The sequence below is a fragment of the Sceloporus occidentalis genome, unplaced genomic scaffold, assembly GCF_023333645.1.
Source record: "Sceloporus occidentalis isolate IW3139 unplaced genomic scaffold, rSceOcc1.0.p SCAF_1, whole genome shotgun sequence".
Lineage (NCBI taxonomy): Eukaryota > Metazoa > Chordata > Lepidosauria > Squamata > Phrynosomatidae > Sceloporus > Sceloporus occidentalis.
The window spans coordinates 119369121-119386151 of NW_028316981.1; the positions used below are offsets into that span (position 1 = coordinate 119369121).

Consider the following 17031-nt stretch of genomic DNA (forward strand, 5'->3'; position numbering starts at 1 on the left):
TCTTCTTACATAGTGCTTTTATTTAGCGACTGACATGAGGTAAATGTCAAACTGAGGCAAAGGTTCAATAGGTGCACATGGCAAGAGGCAGAACATCAAGATAGAAACAGTTGACTCTAAACCATGTCATTTTTCCCCCTCCCCAATTTAAGCCCAGAAATGCCGTGAGGAACTAACAGACATAGAATTTCTGCTAGGAAATATACCATGTAGAACTGCACTGCAAGTCCCTTCATTCTGTCATCCAGTCTTTAGAAATAGCAGAATTGATTTAAAGTCAAGAGGAGACTAGTGATGGCAACTTTCTTGAGAGTGCTTCAAAATGTACATAGAACAGGCTGCACCATTATTCTTTTGCCATCTGCAGTAGCCGTTCTTCCCGTTTCTTTCTCATACGCTCTTTGAAGTCTTCCAGCTCTTTTCTCTGGCAAAGATATAAGTGTCACTTCCACCAGAAATCTGTTCTCCCAGACATACAACAACACTATTCATAGCTGGGACATATTTACCTGGTAATCGTCTTCAGGTGGATAGATCTCCCTCTGTGGGAAAAAGATGAAGAAGGAAATCATTTAATTATAGGGATGGCGAGCTCTGAGAGAGTGACAGCATGTACAGGCCTTTAAGGACAGCCTAGAGGCGAAGTGGGGGTGTGGCGTTTGCACGATGCACACCCCACTCCGCCCCAGGCTGGTGTGATGCTATGCGCTGTACCACACAGCAGGCAGCATCACAGTGCTCCTCTGGCACTACATCCAGATGTTGCAGTGCCAAAGGAGCGCAGAAAAAGGAATGTTGGTACTTACTTGTGATACGTTCATTTCCAGCTGATGAATGAATGAGTCTTTATATACCGCCGTTCCTTCGATCATGGCGGTTTACAGAATAATAAAATACAAGTTACATTAGCAAAAGTCCCCCATATTAAACAGTACAATACATCAATTAAAATGCATCATTCAATCATTAAAACCAGTTAAAAAACAATCAGACAATTCAATCAATACAATACACACAATACACAGGAGAAAAATAGTGATTAGGACATGTGGGGGAAAGCTTGGCGGAAGAGGTAAGTCTTGAGATTTTTCTTAAAAGACTCGAGGGAGGGGGCCGAGCGGAGCACGTCAGGGAGAGAGTTCCAAGTCCGCGGGGCCGAAACAGAAAAAGCCCTATGTGCAGACGCTGTATATTTCACCTTAGGAACTCTCAAAAGTTGTCTCCCACCCGACCTGAGAGTACAGGGCGGATTATATGGGGAGAGGCAGTCCTCCAAGTACTCTGGGCCCAAGCCATTTAGGGCTTTATAGGTAACAACCAACACCTTGTATTGTGCCCGGAAGCGGATTGGCAGCCAATGCACATCTTTCAATATAGGTGTTATGTGGCTGGCCCTGGAGCTGCCAGTGACCAGTCTTGCTGCCATATTCTGAACCAACTGTAGCTTCCGAGTTTGGTACAAGGGTTGCCCCATGTAGAGCGCATTACAGAAATCAAGTTGAGAGGTTACCAGTGCATGTACCACTGTTTCAAGGTCCCCCCGACCCAGGAAGGGTCACAGCTGGCGTATCAGCCGAAGCTGATAACAGGCACTTCTAACTATCGCATCCACCTGAGGAGTCAGGTGAAGCGACGAGTCCAGAAGCACCCCTAGACTGCGAACTGTGTCCTTCACGGGGAGCGTGACCCCATTCAGGACGGGTGGACAAATTTCCTTCCCGGGACCCAGGGAGCCTATCACAAGTACTTCCGTTTTCTCTGGATTCAGGCTGAGTCTATTTTCCCTCATCCAGCCCATTATCGACTCCAGACAGGCATTGAGTGGAGAGATGCCATCCCTAGACACTGCATCAGTCGGAGACAGAGAGAAGACTATTTGGGTGTCATCAGCGTACTGATAACACCGCGCCCCGTGTCTCCGGATGATCTCTCCCAGCGGCTTCATATAAATGTTGAATAGCATAGGGGACAAAATCGCTCCCTGAGGGACCCCAGATGTAAGCCCCCTCTTATCGGAGCGACAGTCCCCCAGCTCCACCATCTGGAATCTGCCTGAGAGGTAGGAACGGAACCACTGCAGAACAGTGCCCCCAATACCCAACTCCCCCAGGCGATCCAGAAGGATACCATGGTCGATGGTATCAAAGGCCGCAGAGATGTCCAAGAGCACTAACAGGGACACGCTACCCCTGTCCATGCCCAGACGGAGATCATCGACTAAGGCGACCATGGCAGTCTCAACCCCATAGTCCGCCCGGAAGCCGGTTTGAAATGGGTCCAGATAATCCGTATCCTTCAAGACCCCCTGTAGCTGGGAGGCAACCGCTCTCTCGATCACCTTCCCTAGAAATGGCAGCAGTGAAACAGGCCGATAATTATTTCGAATTAGGGGGTCAAGGGAGGGTTTTTTTAATAAGGGTTTCACAATGGCCGTTTTTAAACTAGATGGCAATCGGCCCTCCCTGAGATGAATTGACAATTCGGCGCAACATCTCAGTTATCACCGTTCCCCCTTGAACTGCCAGCCATGAAGGACAGGGATCGAGAGAGCACGTCGTCTTCCTAACGCTACTGAGGATCCTGTCCACATCCTCGCTACTTACAGACTCAAAATGATCCAGTATAACTGAGTCCACGGAAGCTCTGGACGCCTCTATTCTTGATTCTGAACCAATAACAGCAAGAAATTTTATCCCCGAAGAAGTTGTTAAACTCGTCACAGCAGGCTTTAGATGGCTCCAATAGTGGGTTCAGGGAGGGAGCTAGTTGAGTGAGCTCTCTCACAACCCTGAACAGCTCTGCCGGAGGCGACTCCGCGGACACAATACGTGCAGCAAAGAACAAGTTCTTGGCTGCACCTATTGCTACTCCGTAGGCCTGCAAATGAGACTCTAGGAGTGTCTTGTCGGCTAAGTCCTGATGTGTCTGCCATTTGTGCTCTAGTCGTTGCACAGCCCGCTTCCTTGCCCTGAGATCTTCCGTATACCAGGGATTTTTATTGGAAGCAGGCCAGAAAGGACACTTGGGAGCGATGCTGTGTATAGCCCTGGAGAGATCAGTATCCCAGATGTTAGTCAGGGCATCAACAGAATCGCCGTCAGTTCCAACCAAATAACCCTCTAGGGCTTCCTGGAACCTTTTGGGTTCCATCAACCTTTGAGGATGGACCATCCTAATAGGTCCGCCACCCCCGGGGGGGGGATCTGGGTGGTAGCCTTGATGCTAGCCTCGACCAAGAAATGATCCGTCCATGACAGGGCAGAGATATTGGTTACCTCTGCCCACGGAGACTCCATGTCCCTACAGAAGACAACATCAAGTGTATTACCAGCAGAATGCGTGGGCCCTGAGACCAATTGGGACAGGCCCATGGCAGTCATGGTAGCCATGAATACCCGAGCCGTACCAGTTGGAACAAAACCGGCCTCAAAGGGGATGTTGAGGTCCCCCAGGACAAGAAGCCTGGGGGACTCCAGCACCAGCTCCGAGACTAGCTGTGTCAGCTCGGCCAGGGAGTCTGTTAGCGCACGGGGTGGCCTGTAGACCAACAGAATCCCTAACCTGTCCCTGGCCTTCAGGGTCAGGTATATACACTCGATATAGTCTGTCTGGCGGACATGGTTCCTGGTCAAGGAGAAGGTGTTCTTATAGATGAAGGCGACTCCCCCCCCCCCCCGCCCACTTACCCTGATCTGGTCCATAACTGAGTACCCGGCAGGGAGGGCCTGTGCCCACACCGCTTCACTCTCAGGCCCAAGCCAGGTCTCAGTAATGCAAGCCAGGTCGCAGTTCTTATCATCCACGAGATCATATATTATGTGGGTCTTATTCTTTACAGACCTGGCATTGCACAGGAGCAGAGACAGGGTTTGTGGTACAGTTGGACTGACCCTCAGACCTCTTTGGCTAGGAGAGTGGATGGAAGGTGGGATAGATATTACGCATCAATCCCGCCTTCCCTTGCGGAATGACTCCACTCTCCTACCGCTATATCTCCCCCTGCCCCACACTACTCCAATAGGAGCCCCGCTCAACACAGCCACGTCTCCCTTTCCCTCACCAAGCCAAGTGCACACCATGTCCAACAGTCTCCTGACAGTACTAACAGCACACCCTCTCTTCAATCTCCCTCCCTCCTAAGAGTCCGCAATGGCTTTATCATTTATATTTTATCATATAAAATCATCCGTGAAAATGTGGGTAGCTCCTCCCATTTAGCTCCTATAGGCAAATATAACAAAAGACAAGCCACACCTGGTTCCCCCATGGGAGGGGCTACCCTCCCCTTAGGAACCCAGTCAATAGCCAGCCAATCAGAAGAAAGGCCATATAGCCAACCGTTACCTTGAAAACACAAACAACCTTTATTAAACACTCAACTGAGAACTTTAACCAGAAAGAAGGCAAACAGTAGAGGTAGGCAATATTGCCCACCAGGTGGAGCCTGGATGCACTGCCAGCACCAAAGGATGGTCAGGATGATGGGACCTTATCTGCTGGAAATGAACGTATCACAGGTAAGTACCAATGTTCCTCTTCCCAGCAGACAAGGTCCCATCCTCCTGAAAACGCGGGATTTACCAAAGGCCCCCCCCAGATCTGGGAGGGAAGTGCGGTTAGAAGGCGGAAGATCCAAGCACCACCTGCTGAAGCACCTGTCTCCCAAAGGCCACCTCCGCGGACTGAAAGAGGTCAAGCTTATAATGCCTAACAAAAGTGGAGGGAGACTTTCAAATTGCCGCTCTGCAAATCTCTGCTAGCGAGGCAGAGGTCACCAGGGCCGCAGAAGTTGCTGCACTCCTGGTGGAATGGGCCACCACCCCAGCTGGGGGTGGTAAGTCCAGTGTGTGGTAACAGGCCCCTACACAGTCCCTGATCCACCTGCTAAGGGTGGAGGAAGAAACCTTGGTTCCCAGGGATCGGTGGCTGAAGAAGACAAACAGAAAGACTGAACGCCTGAAGGCGTTGGTCCTCTTGATGTAGATCTTAATGGCTCTTCTTGCATCAAGAGAGTGCCATATCTTTTCAAGCTTTTTTTGTGGATGGGGACAGAATGATGGTAGCAAGATTTCTTGTGAGACGTGTAATGTCGAGTTGACCTTCAGAATGAAGGACAGGTCAGGTCGCATCACTACAGTGTCCCATGCAGAAGGTGCAGAGGCCTTCTCTAATGGACGGGGGCCCCAATTCGGAAACATGATGGGCCGATGTGATGGCCATGAGAAACAGGACCTTCCAGGAGAGGTGTTTAAGTGATGTCTCTTTCAGCGGTTCAAAAGGGGCCACCATCAGCGCCTTGAGGACCAGGTGGAGGTCCAGAGATGGGAAGCGGTGTCTCATTGGGGGTGCATTGTTGGTAACCCCCTTGAGAAGTCTCTTGATGTGTGGATGGATGGACAGCCTAGTCGCCTTTTTGTGTGGGAGAATCGACATAATTGCTGCCACCTGTCTCTTGATGGTGTTAGGTCTCAGCCCCTGATCGATGCCATCTTGGAGGAGCTGGAGCAGATCTGACAAGGAGAAGCTGGACGGATTTATCTTCTTGAGCTTGCACCATCTGTGGAATGTTCTGAAAGTATATTAATAAATCCTGTTGGTTGATGGGCGCCTGGAGGCCAGGATCGATTCAGTCACTTTAGAGGAATATCCACAGCCCTCTAGCATCTGCTGTTCAACCTCCAGGCGCGAAGGCAGAGCCAAGCCAGATCCGGATGGAACACTTGGCCCTGGGATAGCAGGAGGCTGAGGCTGTCCGACGTCATGTCCCTGATCTCTGAGAACCAAGCTTGCCTTGGCCACTGTGGAGCCACCAGAATCACCTTTGTGCCTTCTTCTCGTATTTTGGCAAGGACTCTTCACAGGATCGAGATTGAAGGAAAGGCGTAGACCAGGGCGTTCGGCCACCTGAGGTTGAGAGCGTTGAAGGCCTCAGCTCCCTCTGTCATGTAGGGTGAGATGAACCTCGGCAACTTCGCGTTTGCAGGGGAGGCAAACATGTCCATCTGGGGTCGGCCCAGCCTGGCCACAATCTCCTGGAAGACATCCAGATGAAGATTCCACTCTCCCTGGTCCACATCGTCCTGCTGAGCCAGTCGGCTCTTGAATTGAGTTCTCCCCTCAGGTGTTCTGGCTTGAGGCTCAGCAGGTTGACTTCCATCCATTGGAAAAGGAGTCTGGACTCGACCATCAAGGACTCCGACCTCATGCCTCCCTCTCGATTTAGGTGAGCCTTCGTGGTGACATTGTTGGTCCGGACTAGCACCAAGGTCCCTCTGACCTCCGAGGAGAAGGCCTGGAGGGCCAGCTGGACTGCCCTCAGCTCTAACCAGTTGATGCTGTTGGTCCTCTCTTCCTCGGACCACCTTCCCTAGGCTATGAGGTGGCCACAGTGGGCCCCCCATCCCCTCAGGCTCACGACTGTCGTAATCTGTATCAGCACTGATTTCCATATGGGCCAGCCTCTGAGGATGGCCGGGGAAATCCATAATTGAAGCAAGTCCCGCACCTCCTGAGGATCCGTGATCTTTTTGGGCTATGGCCTCCTAATGTGGCAGCAGGAGCCATTGAAGGTGTCTGGCATGAAAGCGGACCCTTGGTAGGCAATCCATGGTGGTTATCATCATTCTCTGAAGTTGGGCTAGCGTTGACAGGCTGACGTTGGGCTGTCTGAGGACCATATGAACTGTCTTGACAATAGTCTCCCTCCTGTCCTGGGGCAGGGAGACCAGGCCCTCTGCTGTGTCGATCCAGGAACCCAGCTGATAGATGCACTGAGCTAGAACCAAGGAGCTTTTGGCCTGGTTCACCAGGCAGCCATGGCAGTCCAGTAATTTGAGGATCTGGTCGACGTCCCTCTGGCCCTGCTGGAAAGAAATTGACCTGACCAAAAGATTGTCCAAGTAAGGATAGACATGTAGGCCACACCCCCTCCAATGGGCCACCAGAGCCACCATGACCTTGGTAAAGACCCTGGCTGCTGAGGACAGACCAAAGGGTAGGACTTTGTATTGAAAGTCTTGGTTGTTGTACGTGAAGCGGAAGTAGCCTTGAAAGTCTTGATGGACCGGGATGTGGAAACAGGCATCCCACAGGTCCAGCGACGACAGAAAGTCTCCCGGCTGTATTGACTCAAGGATGGAGCACAGGGTCTCCATGCAGAACTTCTTTTGTCTTACAGGCTCTATCGCCCCCAATCGGAGCAATTCTCTGATGGCTTCCAGCAGGAGGCGATGTTTTTCCGGACTTCTTGACTTGGGTGACGGGATGAATCTGTCATGGGGCCAGTGGAAGAAGTCTATCTTGTAGCTGAAACTGAGGGTGTCTAGAACCCAAGCCTCTACAAAGTCCTGGAGCCTGCCCCCCACTTGGAGGCACCCTGTCAGTCTTGCTGGTTGGGTCTTGAGCTCTTGGCAGCACCTCCCTGGCCTTTGGAGAAGCCAGACTGTCACTGTTGTTTAGGCTGGAACTTGGACTCTCCCCATCGCTGCTTGAAGGGTCTGGAGTCCCTGGCCTGAGAGGAGGATGAGGAGGGGAAGGAGGCCCTAGAGCCTCGAAAAAACTGGCACCTAGACTTTGACCTGTTTGTATCTTGACTCTTATGCCCCCCCTGGGAGAAATGTCTTTTTGTCTTTGTCTTCTACTAGTACTTGATCCAGGGATTCCCCAAAGAGCTTAGCTCCCAGGAAGGGTGTAAACCAGTGGTTCCCAACCTTTGTTGGGCCGCGACCCCCATTGGGGACAAAAGTCCCGCCCGCGGCCTCCTTGATCGGTTGGGAGACTGGGAAAGGGCGGGACTTTCGGCCGCCTACAATCCCCAGCGGGCTTTGTGTCCGGAAGTCCTGCCCCTTCCCAGCCTCCCAACCAATTAGAGGCCGCTGAAGGAAAAGGGGCGGGACCTCCAGCCGCAAAGCCCGCTGGGGCTTGTAGTCCTGTCCCCTTCTCCCCACAGTTGCCTGGCAGCCCCGGGGAGTAGAGGAGGAGGCGCCCCCCCGTCCCTTCCTCCCCACGGGTGGCTGCACCCGCGGGAAGGAAGGGAGAGGAGAAGGCCCCCACCATCCCTTCCTCCCCGCGGGTGGCTGCACCTGCGGGAAGGAAGGGAGAAGGAGGAGGCGGCCCCCACCCGTCCCTTCCTCCCCATGGGTGGCTGCACCTGCGGGAAGGGAGGGAAAAGGAGGAGGCGTGCCCCCCGTCCCTTCCTCCCCGTGGGTGGCTGCGCCAGCGTGGGCACTCACAGGGAGAAGGGAAAGGAGGGAGCCCCGCCCCTTCCCCTTTTTCCCATGCAGTGCCTGCTCCAGCGCCGGCACCAGTGGGGACAAGGGGAGGGGGAGGCGGGGGGATTCCCAACCTGGCAACCCCCGAGAAAGGGTTGCGCAACCCCCAGGTTGGGAACCCCTGGTGTAAACGTTAGGTTCTGTTTAGATTTAGCGTCCACGTTCCAGTTTTTAAGCCACAGCTGGTAACCAACTACCACTGCCACCACTGGGCCCTTGCACAGTACTGTAATGCGTCTAGGGTCCCATTAGCCATCTAGGCTGAGGCAAGGGAGATCTTGTTAAGACTCTGACTTAGTCGGGTATCCTGAAGGGGGACCTGATGTAAAAGCTCATGTGACCACTGGAGGGACACCCTGGCCATCATAGAGGCAGCAGCAGCTGCCCTGATAGCAATTGACATGGCTTCATGGGCCTTTTTTAAGGCTGACTCAGCCTTTTTATCCTTGGAGATTTTTAAGCTGTCCTCACCATCCTTGGCAAAAATAGTGGAGGACACTAGGGCAGAGACAGGGGCATCAACTAAGGGTATCTGAAGTTTGTCCATGATGGCACAGGGGAAGTTGTAGAGGTTTTTAAAACTATCCCAGGGCACGATCCATTTACTGTTGGTCTGTGCCATTCGTCACTGATGACCTGCATTAGATTTGCAGGACAGGGGATCTCTAGGCTAGCTGGGGCAGTAGTGGAGAACAAGTCTTCCCCTAACCTTGGGAGGTCACCATCGGGAAGGGGCTGAGGCTCCAAGGGGGCAGAGATGCTGTGATGACTGGTCCTCCAGTCACCTGAGGACTTCTCCTGAACTACAAAGGGTTAATCTGGGAGGAGGTACATGCTAATGAGAGATGACATCACATGCTAATGAGCTGTGGCATCATAACTGATGTAAGGTCTAACTGACCAATCAGAGAGTAGGACCGCGAGATTCAAGAACTTTCTATGGGAAATCTTTAAAAGGCCCTTTGCGGCCATGAGGTTCTTTGTCTCTCCCTTTTGCTCTCTCCTGGGGGGAACCAGATGGTGTCTCTTGGAATCTGGGAGACACAGACTCAGGGGAATGCAGGTCGAGAGGCAAGGGGCCCTAGCTGCATCCAGGAACTCAAAAGGACTACAAATCCCATCAATCCGTGAGTAGTTAGGAATGTGTTAGCTTAGTGCGTTTAGGCCTTTTGTTATTTTCAACAATGGCTTGTGTGGAATGAACTCTATAACTATGTTCTTTGACCTGCAAGGCAAGGGGGCTTTGCAAGAGTGATATAAATTCTTTCTATCCTATTCTATCCCTTTTTAAAATAAACTTCTTTCTTAAAAAGCATCTGCTGTCTCTCTGCTCCTGTACACGCGCCTTAACTCGGCTACTGATTGCTCTGGATTAGCAAGAAAGGAAACTAGATCTCTCTCTCTCTATCCCTCACAAGTCCCAGTGTGTGTGTGTGGGGGGGGGGGGTGTAGCTGTGGAGCTACGTATAAAAATAGTCATAGTTCATTCACTGGGTGGTGGCAGCAAAAAGTTCTTTTTTTAAAAGGGATCCCCTGAGAGTAATAGTCACGCACAGGGCTTTGCCCTCAGGGATCATCACATGGTTGGCAGCGGTTGGTGATTTCGGACTGTTAGAAACTTTGGAGATGAGATGGCTTTCAGTTTGATGCTCTGAAGAAGTTCTCTTCTCTCTTTCTATCTCTCTCCACACTCTCTCCCTTGTGCTCGACTGACGAAGGGTTAAGGAGAAATAGTGCTGGCTCTTTTACTCGATGTTACTCTGTTCTTTGCTCTGGGGTGAGGAGACCCTTTTCAAACTGAACGAGGCTTGGGTTTTTGCTTTTCTTTCCTGCTCTCTCTCCTTGGTGATAGGAGGGGGTAGGGTCAGGTGGCTCCTGTTGCCTGTGTGTGTGTTTGAGCTGTTTGCAGAAAAGGGGGGTGGCTTTGCCCACAGCATCCCTTTAAACCTAACAGGCAGAGATCAAGCTTGCTAAAAAGCTGTGATCTGATCACTTTGCTAAAGGTGTGCTGGAGACAAAGAAATTGCAAAGTCGCCAGTGATTTTTTTTTCTCTCTCTTTTCTCTCTCTCCAAGTGAAGGGGAGGAGAGAATCAAGGAGGAGTTGCTAGGGGCAACACAGAGATCCCTTTGATCCTCTTGTCTGGCTGGCAAAGGGCAATCAAAGGTGGCATTTAGTGCTTGGCCTCTTTGCAGGACCAAAAGGTGAATTTCCTGTTTCTGTGGTCTTTCTCTTTCTTTCTGACCAAGAAAGGGGAGGGGGACTTTTAGCCCATTCAAGGAGGGGCTGTTTCTTTTCTCTGGTTAAAGGAAAGGAGGGGTCAGTGGGCTTTAAAAAGACCATTTTTTTCCTGTGGCTACTGACACCTGGGAGCAGCACCTAGTGGTAGAGTCGGAGAACTGCAGGGAGGGAAGCTAGCTCGAGCTGCTTGTGTTCTTCTCCCTCTTCCCTCTCTGACTCACAGCAGACCGGCTGTTCTGCATGCTCAATTCATGCAAGCCATTGTGTGTTTTTTTTTATTAGCCCTTTCGCGTTATACTTTATAGTTAGTTGTTTAGTCTATGCACCTGCGCTCTGGCAAGGTCACTACCATGGCTGATGAAACCCAACACACCTCAAGGGAGGAAGAGACAGCTGCTTCTCCGTCTCCAAGCCCACCATCCCCAACCCACGTGGATGTGTGGACTCACATGATGACAATGTTCACAGACATGCAGCGGAAAATGTTCTCGGAGATGCAACGGCGCAACGAGGAGATGCAACGCGACATGGCTGAACAGCGCCGTCAGGACGCAGAACAACGACGCCAGGATGCGGAGGAACGACAGCGCCAGCTGACAGCGCAGAACGAGGAATTGCAACGCCAAGTGGCAGAACTACGTGCTGGCCGCAACCCAGCCCAGCCACAAGCGCCGCTGCTGGTGCGTGATGAAGGGCGACACTGGCGCTTCCCCACCTACAAGGACGACGATGACTTTGAGAGTTTCTTGGAGAGTTTTCAGCGGGTGTGCAGGCACCACGGTGTTCAAGAGGACCAGTACATGAATGAGCTTCGCCCGCAGCTGTCCGGAATGCTTCGCGACGTTGACGCCAGCATGGCACTGGAGGATGAGCAGAATTTCCACCTCTTTGTGGAAAGGGCTTGACAACGCCTTGGTCTCACCCCGGAGGCGGCGAGGAGACGCTTCAGACAAACGGACAGGAAACCGAATTCATCCAACTTCGACCTGGCTTATGCAGTCCAACAGAGAAGGGAGCTTTGGTTTCAAGTAACTAAGGCAACCACAGTGGAAGCAATCTGCTTCCTCATTGACTTGGAGCAGTTCCTCGCACATTATCCCCCGGAGGTGGTCCAATATGTGCTGGACAAGAATCCTAGCGACATGCAACAGGCAGCACAGGCGGCATGCCGGTACCGGGAGTTTAGAGGGGACCTGCCTGCATTGCCCAATGCAGGCCATCCCAAGAAACCCCTGCCAGCTCATCACTTCCCACGCAAGGACAACTCGCAGGCTCTACCACCCAAGGCCGCTACGCCTAATCCGACACAACCGCCTCGCCAGGCTCAGCCTTCTCAACCGCAAGCATCTCAACAACCCTCATCGTCTTCACAGGGAAGACCCAAGAACAAAGAAGCGACCAAATGTTTCTCTTGTGGACAACTTGGGCATATGAGGGCTCAATGCACACAGAAGCCGAGCACGATTAATGCTCTGGCTCAAGCTCAAGCGCACGGGACTGAGTTTGGCGCTCCAGTTGATCCTGATCCCTCCATGATTCCAATACACCAAAGACACACCCTGTGGGTGGGTGACAAGGAAGTCATTGCATACAGAGATTCGGGCGCACAAATCTCCGCTTTGCATCGATCCTTCGTGGATCCTGACCTCATCAATGAAGATACCAAAGTGCTGGTCAAAGGCTTCAGGGCACCACCGGGCTGGCTGCCCACGGCACGTGTCCCCATTCGATACAAAGGATGGGCAGGACACTGGACTTTTGCAGTATACGATGACTACGAATGCCCTGCGTTTGTGGGGGAGGACTTGCACCGCCATGTCCAGGAGGCGCAGCGGAGTTCCCCGTGCCGTCCCAGACCAAAGCGATGCCGCAGCGAACCCGGGAGGCCCAGTCATGCCAGTGCACCACAGGAGGCTCCTCGGACAGATGTGGTCCGCCAGGGCGAACATGGTATGTCCATACCAGTCTCTCATCCTCCAACACCCCTAACTGAGGGAGGGGAGAGGGATGTGGTCCCAGCAGCCGTGGCCGCTACGCAGCAACCACAGCCACAGGATGTCCCTGAACCACAACGGGATATGTCGCCACCAGCGGACGCTATGGCGCCAACTCCTGCCCCAAATGGGGACAACACTTCCCCTACAACTGGAGAACTCCCTGCTCTACCCTCTGTGGAGGAGCAGCCGGTTCCAATCTCTAAGGAACAGTTCCAGAAAGAGCAACTCTCAGACCCAACACTGCAAGCAGCGTGGTCCTTGGCGAGGAGTGAGTCGCAGACCACTTCAGCCCGCAGCAAGTTCGTGGTGGTGGATGGCCTGCTCTACCGGGAATTTTGGATGCCCAGAGCCTTAATGGTCTTTTTGAGGAGCCTGGGAAAATCCTGACCAGAAAAGGTGTGCAGAGGACTGGGGAGCCTCCCACTCCTCCTCTAGTTCCTCACCAGAAAGCTCGCCCTCCTCAACATAATTGGTGGCCACCCCTGCCTGGTCCCTCTCATGCGTAGTGGGGAGAACCTTAACACCCCCGCTTACCCTTGGTTGTTTGGCAGGGCGTGCCATTGCATCATCTGCCTCAGAATCGGATGGGACAAGGACTCCCTCCTGGATGTCACGGCCCCACTTGTTCCCGATGGGGAGATCTTGCAGGGCTACCATGTTGGCAGGGGTGTTGGGAGCGGGGGACACCCCCTGTGAAGGCCCTCCCTCTCTGGTGGAGGAAATATGGCGGCCCCCACTGGTGGAGCCAAGATGGCCACCTCCACGTGGGCTGGGAAGATGGTTGCCCACGTGGTCAAGATGGCCTCCGTCCATGGCCCGGTCAAAATGGTGGCCGCCATGTGCAAGGCCCAAGTGGTGACTGCTGCCTGGGAAGGCAGCACAGAGGCCTCCATGGCTGCTAGCGGCCCAACTGCGGCTGCAGCCCCGAACCGCTGACCAGGATCCCAGGGGGGATGAACTGGAAGTAAGGATAGGCATGAGGGGCTATAGGCCCCATCCAGGCCTGGCAAAGGCTAGGCGGTCAGCCGGGTCTCCAGCGCACTGGGCAGCCGGAAGGAGTCCACCCGGTGGAGGCCCTGGATGGAGGAGAAGGGGGAAGCTGAACCCAGATCTCCCCAATCCAGAGATGTCCCGCTGAAAGGGAAAGCAGCTCTGGAAGACTCTGAATTCTGGCCAGAGAGGTCCAGGGGGGAAGCCTCCAGGGGTCCCAAAGGGAGCAGTTGAGGGCTATTAGAAGGCATAGGCCCAGATAAAGTGCCCCTCAGGTAAGCGGCCGCTTCCTGGTCAAAAATAGACTTAACCAGGCCAGCAAAGTCTGGGGATTCGTGGAGCATGGAAGGGGAAGGAGGTACTCACCCCTGGGCCCCCTGTTGATTGGAAGTTGTTCCAGGCTCCGGCAGCCGCGGCCCTAAATGAGCTCGGTGCGGAGCCCAAGTCTCAGCAGCAACGCAGAGGGAACCACCCTTCCCTGGCTGCGACTCAATGTCAGGCTCCCTGGCCAGCTGCTCAGCCTGGATGGAGGGCTGGGAGAGGAGTGAGCTTTCTGTTGCCTCAGCAGCCTCGTCTACTCTGGTATTTTCCATAGGAAGATTCCCAGGAGAAGGAAGAAACGCGAAGTAAGAGAGACCAGGGAGCTCCAAAGAAATTCTTGATCTGAAGCAGTTGTGTTGGGAAAACGGCTAGCTATTTAAAAAAGCCTCCTGCTAGGAGCAAAGCAGGAAATAAAACTGGGCACCTAAGGGGAGGGTAGCCCCACCACGGGGGGAACCAGGTGTGGCTTGTCTTTTGTTATATTGTTATATTCCCTGCCTATAACAAAATTCCCTGCTATGGTCCTATAGTTGCTGCAATGTTTTTTTTTTCTTTTTTGCAAACTGGGATGTATATTTAACGTTTCCAGTCTGTTGGCCACTGTTTCGTTTTCCATATTTGTTGACACATGTTGGTTAGCACTAGAACTGATTCTGTCAGTGTGGATTGTAGCAGTTCGACAGACAGTACAAACCACAAAGAACCTATGTGTAAAGTTAAACATGTTGAAAGAGCATCCTTTAGTTAAATTAACTATTAACTGAAACAGAACACAGACATTCTGATTCCCATGCTAAAACAATATTATTCTTATCTCTAAGAGCAAAGTTAGGACTACAGTTACTCAGAGAAATAAAGATGGAAGTATCAGCATCAAGTTTACAGTAGTAGAAGATATATATTGAAAGCAATTGAATGGGGGGGGGGGGGGATGTTCAGGAGGTAAAATAAAAAACAAACAAACCAAAAACAACAGAATGAGGACCTGACATTCTCAGTAGCCACAGAATGTGAATGTCAGTTGGAGCATGAAAGGGAGGCACAGGAGGTGAATACCCTGCCTGAACAGAATGACTGTTTTGAGGAGAAGGTCCATGACAATATTTTGTTGCAGTTCCCACTTCCTGTTATTTCTTAACTTCTTGGTTATTCTAACATTTAAAAGGCCAATATTCCTGCTAAATGGTGAACCAGAACCAATGTCAAAACTATCTTCTGGACAATGTCACAGTTGAACACATCTCCCTAGTCAGAGCCAGACTCCAAGAATGGGTTTCAAGGAAAATGCAATAAAAGAATGACATTTTTTCCCCTATTCCAATTGCAAAGCTGAATTCAACGGTGTTATTTTAAGATGGAAGGGGGGGAATTTACACAGGAAGATTTGGAAATCACTATTCTAGTCCACACTATTTTCTAACTGCTGAACACTAACCTTTCGTTTGATTACATATTCTTCAAAATACTCTGCCTGGTTTGAAATCCAGAACATAGCAACAGGGAATGACAAATACAGCATCATCTAAAGAAAAAGGAGATATGTCAGATGCAAATACAGGTGCATTAGTTACATTTACCATGAAGGGGTAACTTGCAGTATGTTAAACTCTATCCAGCCTTCTGCATCTGTACTCTTCTATTAAAGGGACTGAGTAACATCCTATGGAACAAAAAGCAACAACAAAACTATATTCCAGCCTAAATTAAATTTCTTAAGGTGCTGTTGTTTTTGCAGTTGCAACAAAAATAACACAGTCTGATGGCATGTACCTTAAACACTAATGCCTAAATCCAGTCTTTAGTATCCCAACTAAAGTAGCCCCTCTCAACCAACAAGATTTAAGTAAGTGTGAATTACCATTTGACAATTGATTCAATGAGTCTACTTTTGTTGGGAACAGCCATTTCATTTAAGCCTAACAAATTCGTTTAGCATGACCTTTTGACGAACCAAATCCAGACTGTATCGGGAATAAGCAGAGCAGCAAGCAGCCAATAGCGACACGAAGGGTTGTGTGCTGCTCTCCAGGGCAAGGGCAGATAGTAAGTAGCACAACTCCATCCTGGACACATTTACTCAGCAACACCAGCAGCATACTGGGTACTTTATTGTATTAATGACCTGGGCAAAAAGTGGATTACAACCCATGAAAGCTTGTTAGTCTCTAACATGCCACAAGATTCTTTATTCTTCTCTACTGCCATACGCTACCTTGCCCATGTTTTGTAAATATTATTAAATTATCTTATTTTGTTAATTTTAAAATTAGGCATATATTCATTTATTTCCTTACTAAATCAGGTCAAGGTTTCCAAAAGCCCGGCTCTGTCAATCTTATCTCAGCGCTCTTAAAATATCACCCCATAACCGAAGCCACTTGGGGGGGGGGGGGAAGGTGTGTGTCCAGCACAGGTTCTCTCTTCAAGGGGCCATCTACACTGGAGAAGTAATGCAGTTTGACACCACTTTAAGTGCTGTATTGTCATCCTGGGATTTGTAGTTTCACAAGGTCTTCAGCCTTCTCTGCCTGGCACAGTGGCTTGAGTGTTGGACTTCCACTCTGGAGACCCGGGTTTCATATACCACTTTTCTGTGTTTTTAACTGTAGTGTTCTTTTAATATTGTGATCTGCTCTGGGTCCCAGTTCTGGGAAAAGAGCGGGGTTACTAATAATAATAATAATAACAACAACAACAACTCCCAGCGCAGCCATGAAACGCACTGGGATGACCTTGGGCAAGTCACACTCTCTCAGCCTCCTCAGGGGAAGGCTTGTGTCAAACCCCCTCTAAACCAGGATGGCCAGACGTCCTCCTTCTCCAAGGCATGCCCTACATTTCAAGCTTCTGTCCAGGAGGAATCCCCCAAAAGTCCTCCATCTGGAGCACGACTAAGAAGCATGGATTTATATTAGCTCCGCTCTGGGCCCACAACAAACTCCAACTCCCAGAATTCCATACCCTTGAGCCAGGAAAGAGTTAAAGCGGTGCCAAACCGGGTTATTTCTCCAGTGTGGATGCAGCCCCCGGCTAAACCCCTCCCGCTTCTCCCTCCCTCCCTGAGACACAGACCCGGAACACCTCCAGCTTCACTCCCATGGCGGCGCCTGAGGCCTGTTTGCCAGACGAGAGACGACTCCCAGCCGGCCTCCGCCATTAGCTCCTCCCTCCGCCCCAAAGCCTCCCCAAGATGGCGCCCGGGACTAACATGGC

The 17031-nt window shown here is 51.4% G+C and overlaps 1 protein-coding gene across 2 annotated transcripts; it reads right to left on the bottom strand.

Moving 5' to 3' along the window:
• On the bottom strand, nt 1-17023 carry PET100 (PET100 cytochrome c oxidase chaperone). 2 transcript variants are annotated; one of them, XM_089533320.1, is made up of 4 exons: nt 16891-17023; nt 15254-15340; nt 510-542; nt 1-424 (listed from the first exon to the last, which is right to left on the bottom strand). In XM_089533320.1, the coding sequence occupies exons 1-4, from the start codon at nt 16915-16917 to the stop codon at nt 347-349; spliced, it is 225 nt and encodes a 74-aa protein (XP_089389446.1). In that variant the 5' UTR covers nt 16918-17023; the 3' UTR covers nt 1-346. The 2 variants fall into 2 exon arrangements, with proteins under 2 accessions (XP_089389446.1, XP_089389456.1); XM_089533330.1 differs by lacking the exon at nt 16891-17023 and adding an exon at nt 16113-16839.
• Nucleotides 17024-17031: the final 8 nt, after the last annotated feature.

Excerpts from the sequence above, each read along its gene's own strand:
- PET100 (XM_089533320.1), bottom strand. The coding sequence starts at position 16,917 with ATGGGAGTGAAGCTGGAGGTGTTCCGG. Across the intron at positions 15,341-16,890 it reads TGAAGCTGGAGGTGTTCCGG|ATGATGCTGTATTTGTCATT; the intron begins GTCTGTGTCTCA and ends CTTTTTCTTTAG. Across the intron at positions 425-509 it reads CACCTGAAGACGATTACCAG|AGAAAAGAGCTGGAAGACTT; the intron begins GTAAATATGTCC and ends TATCTTTGCCAG.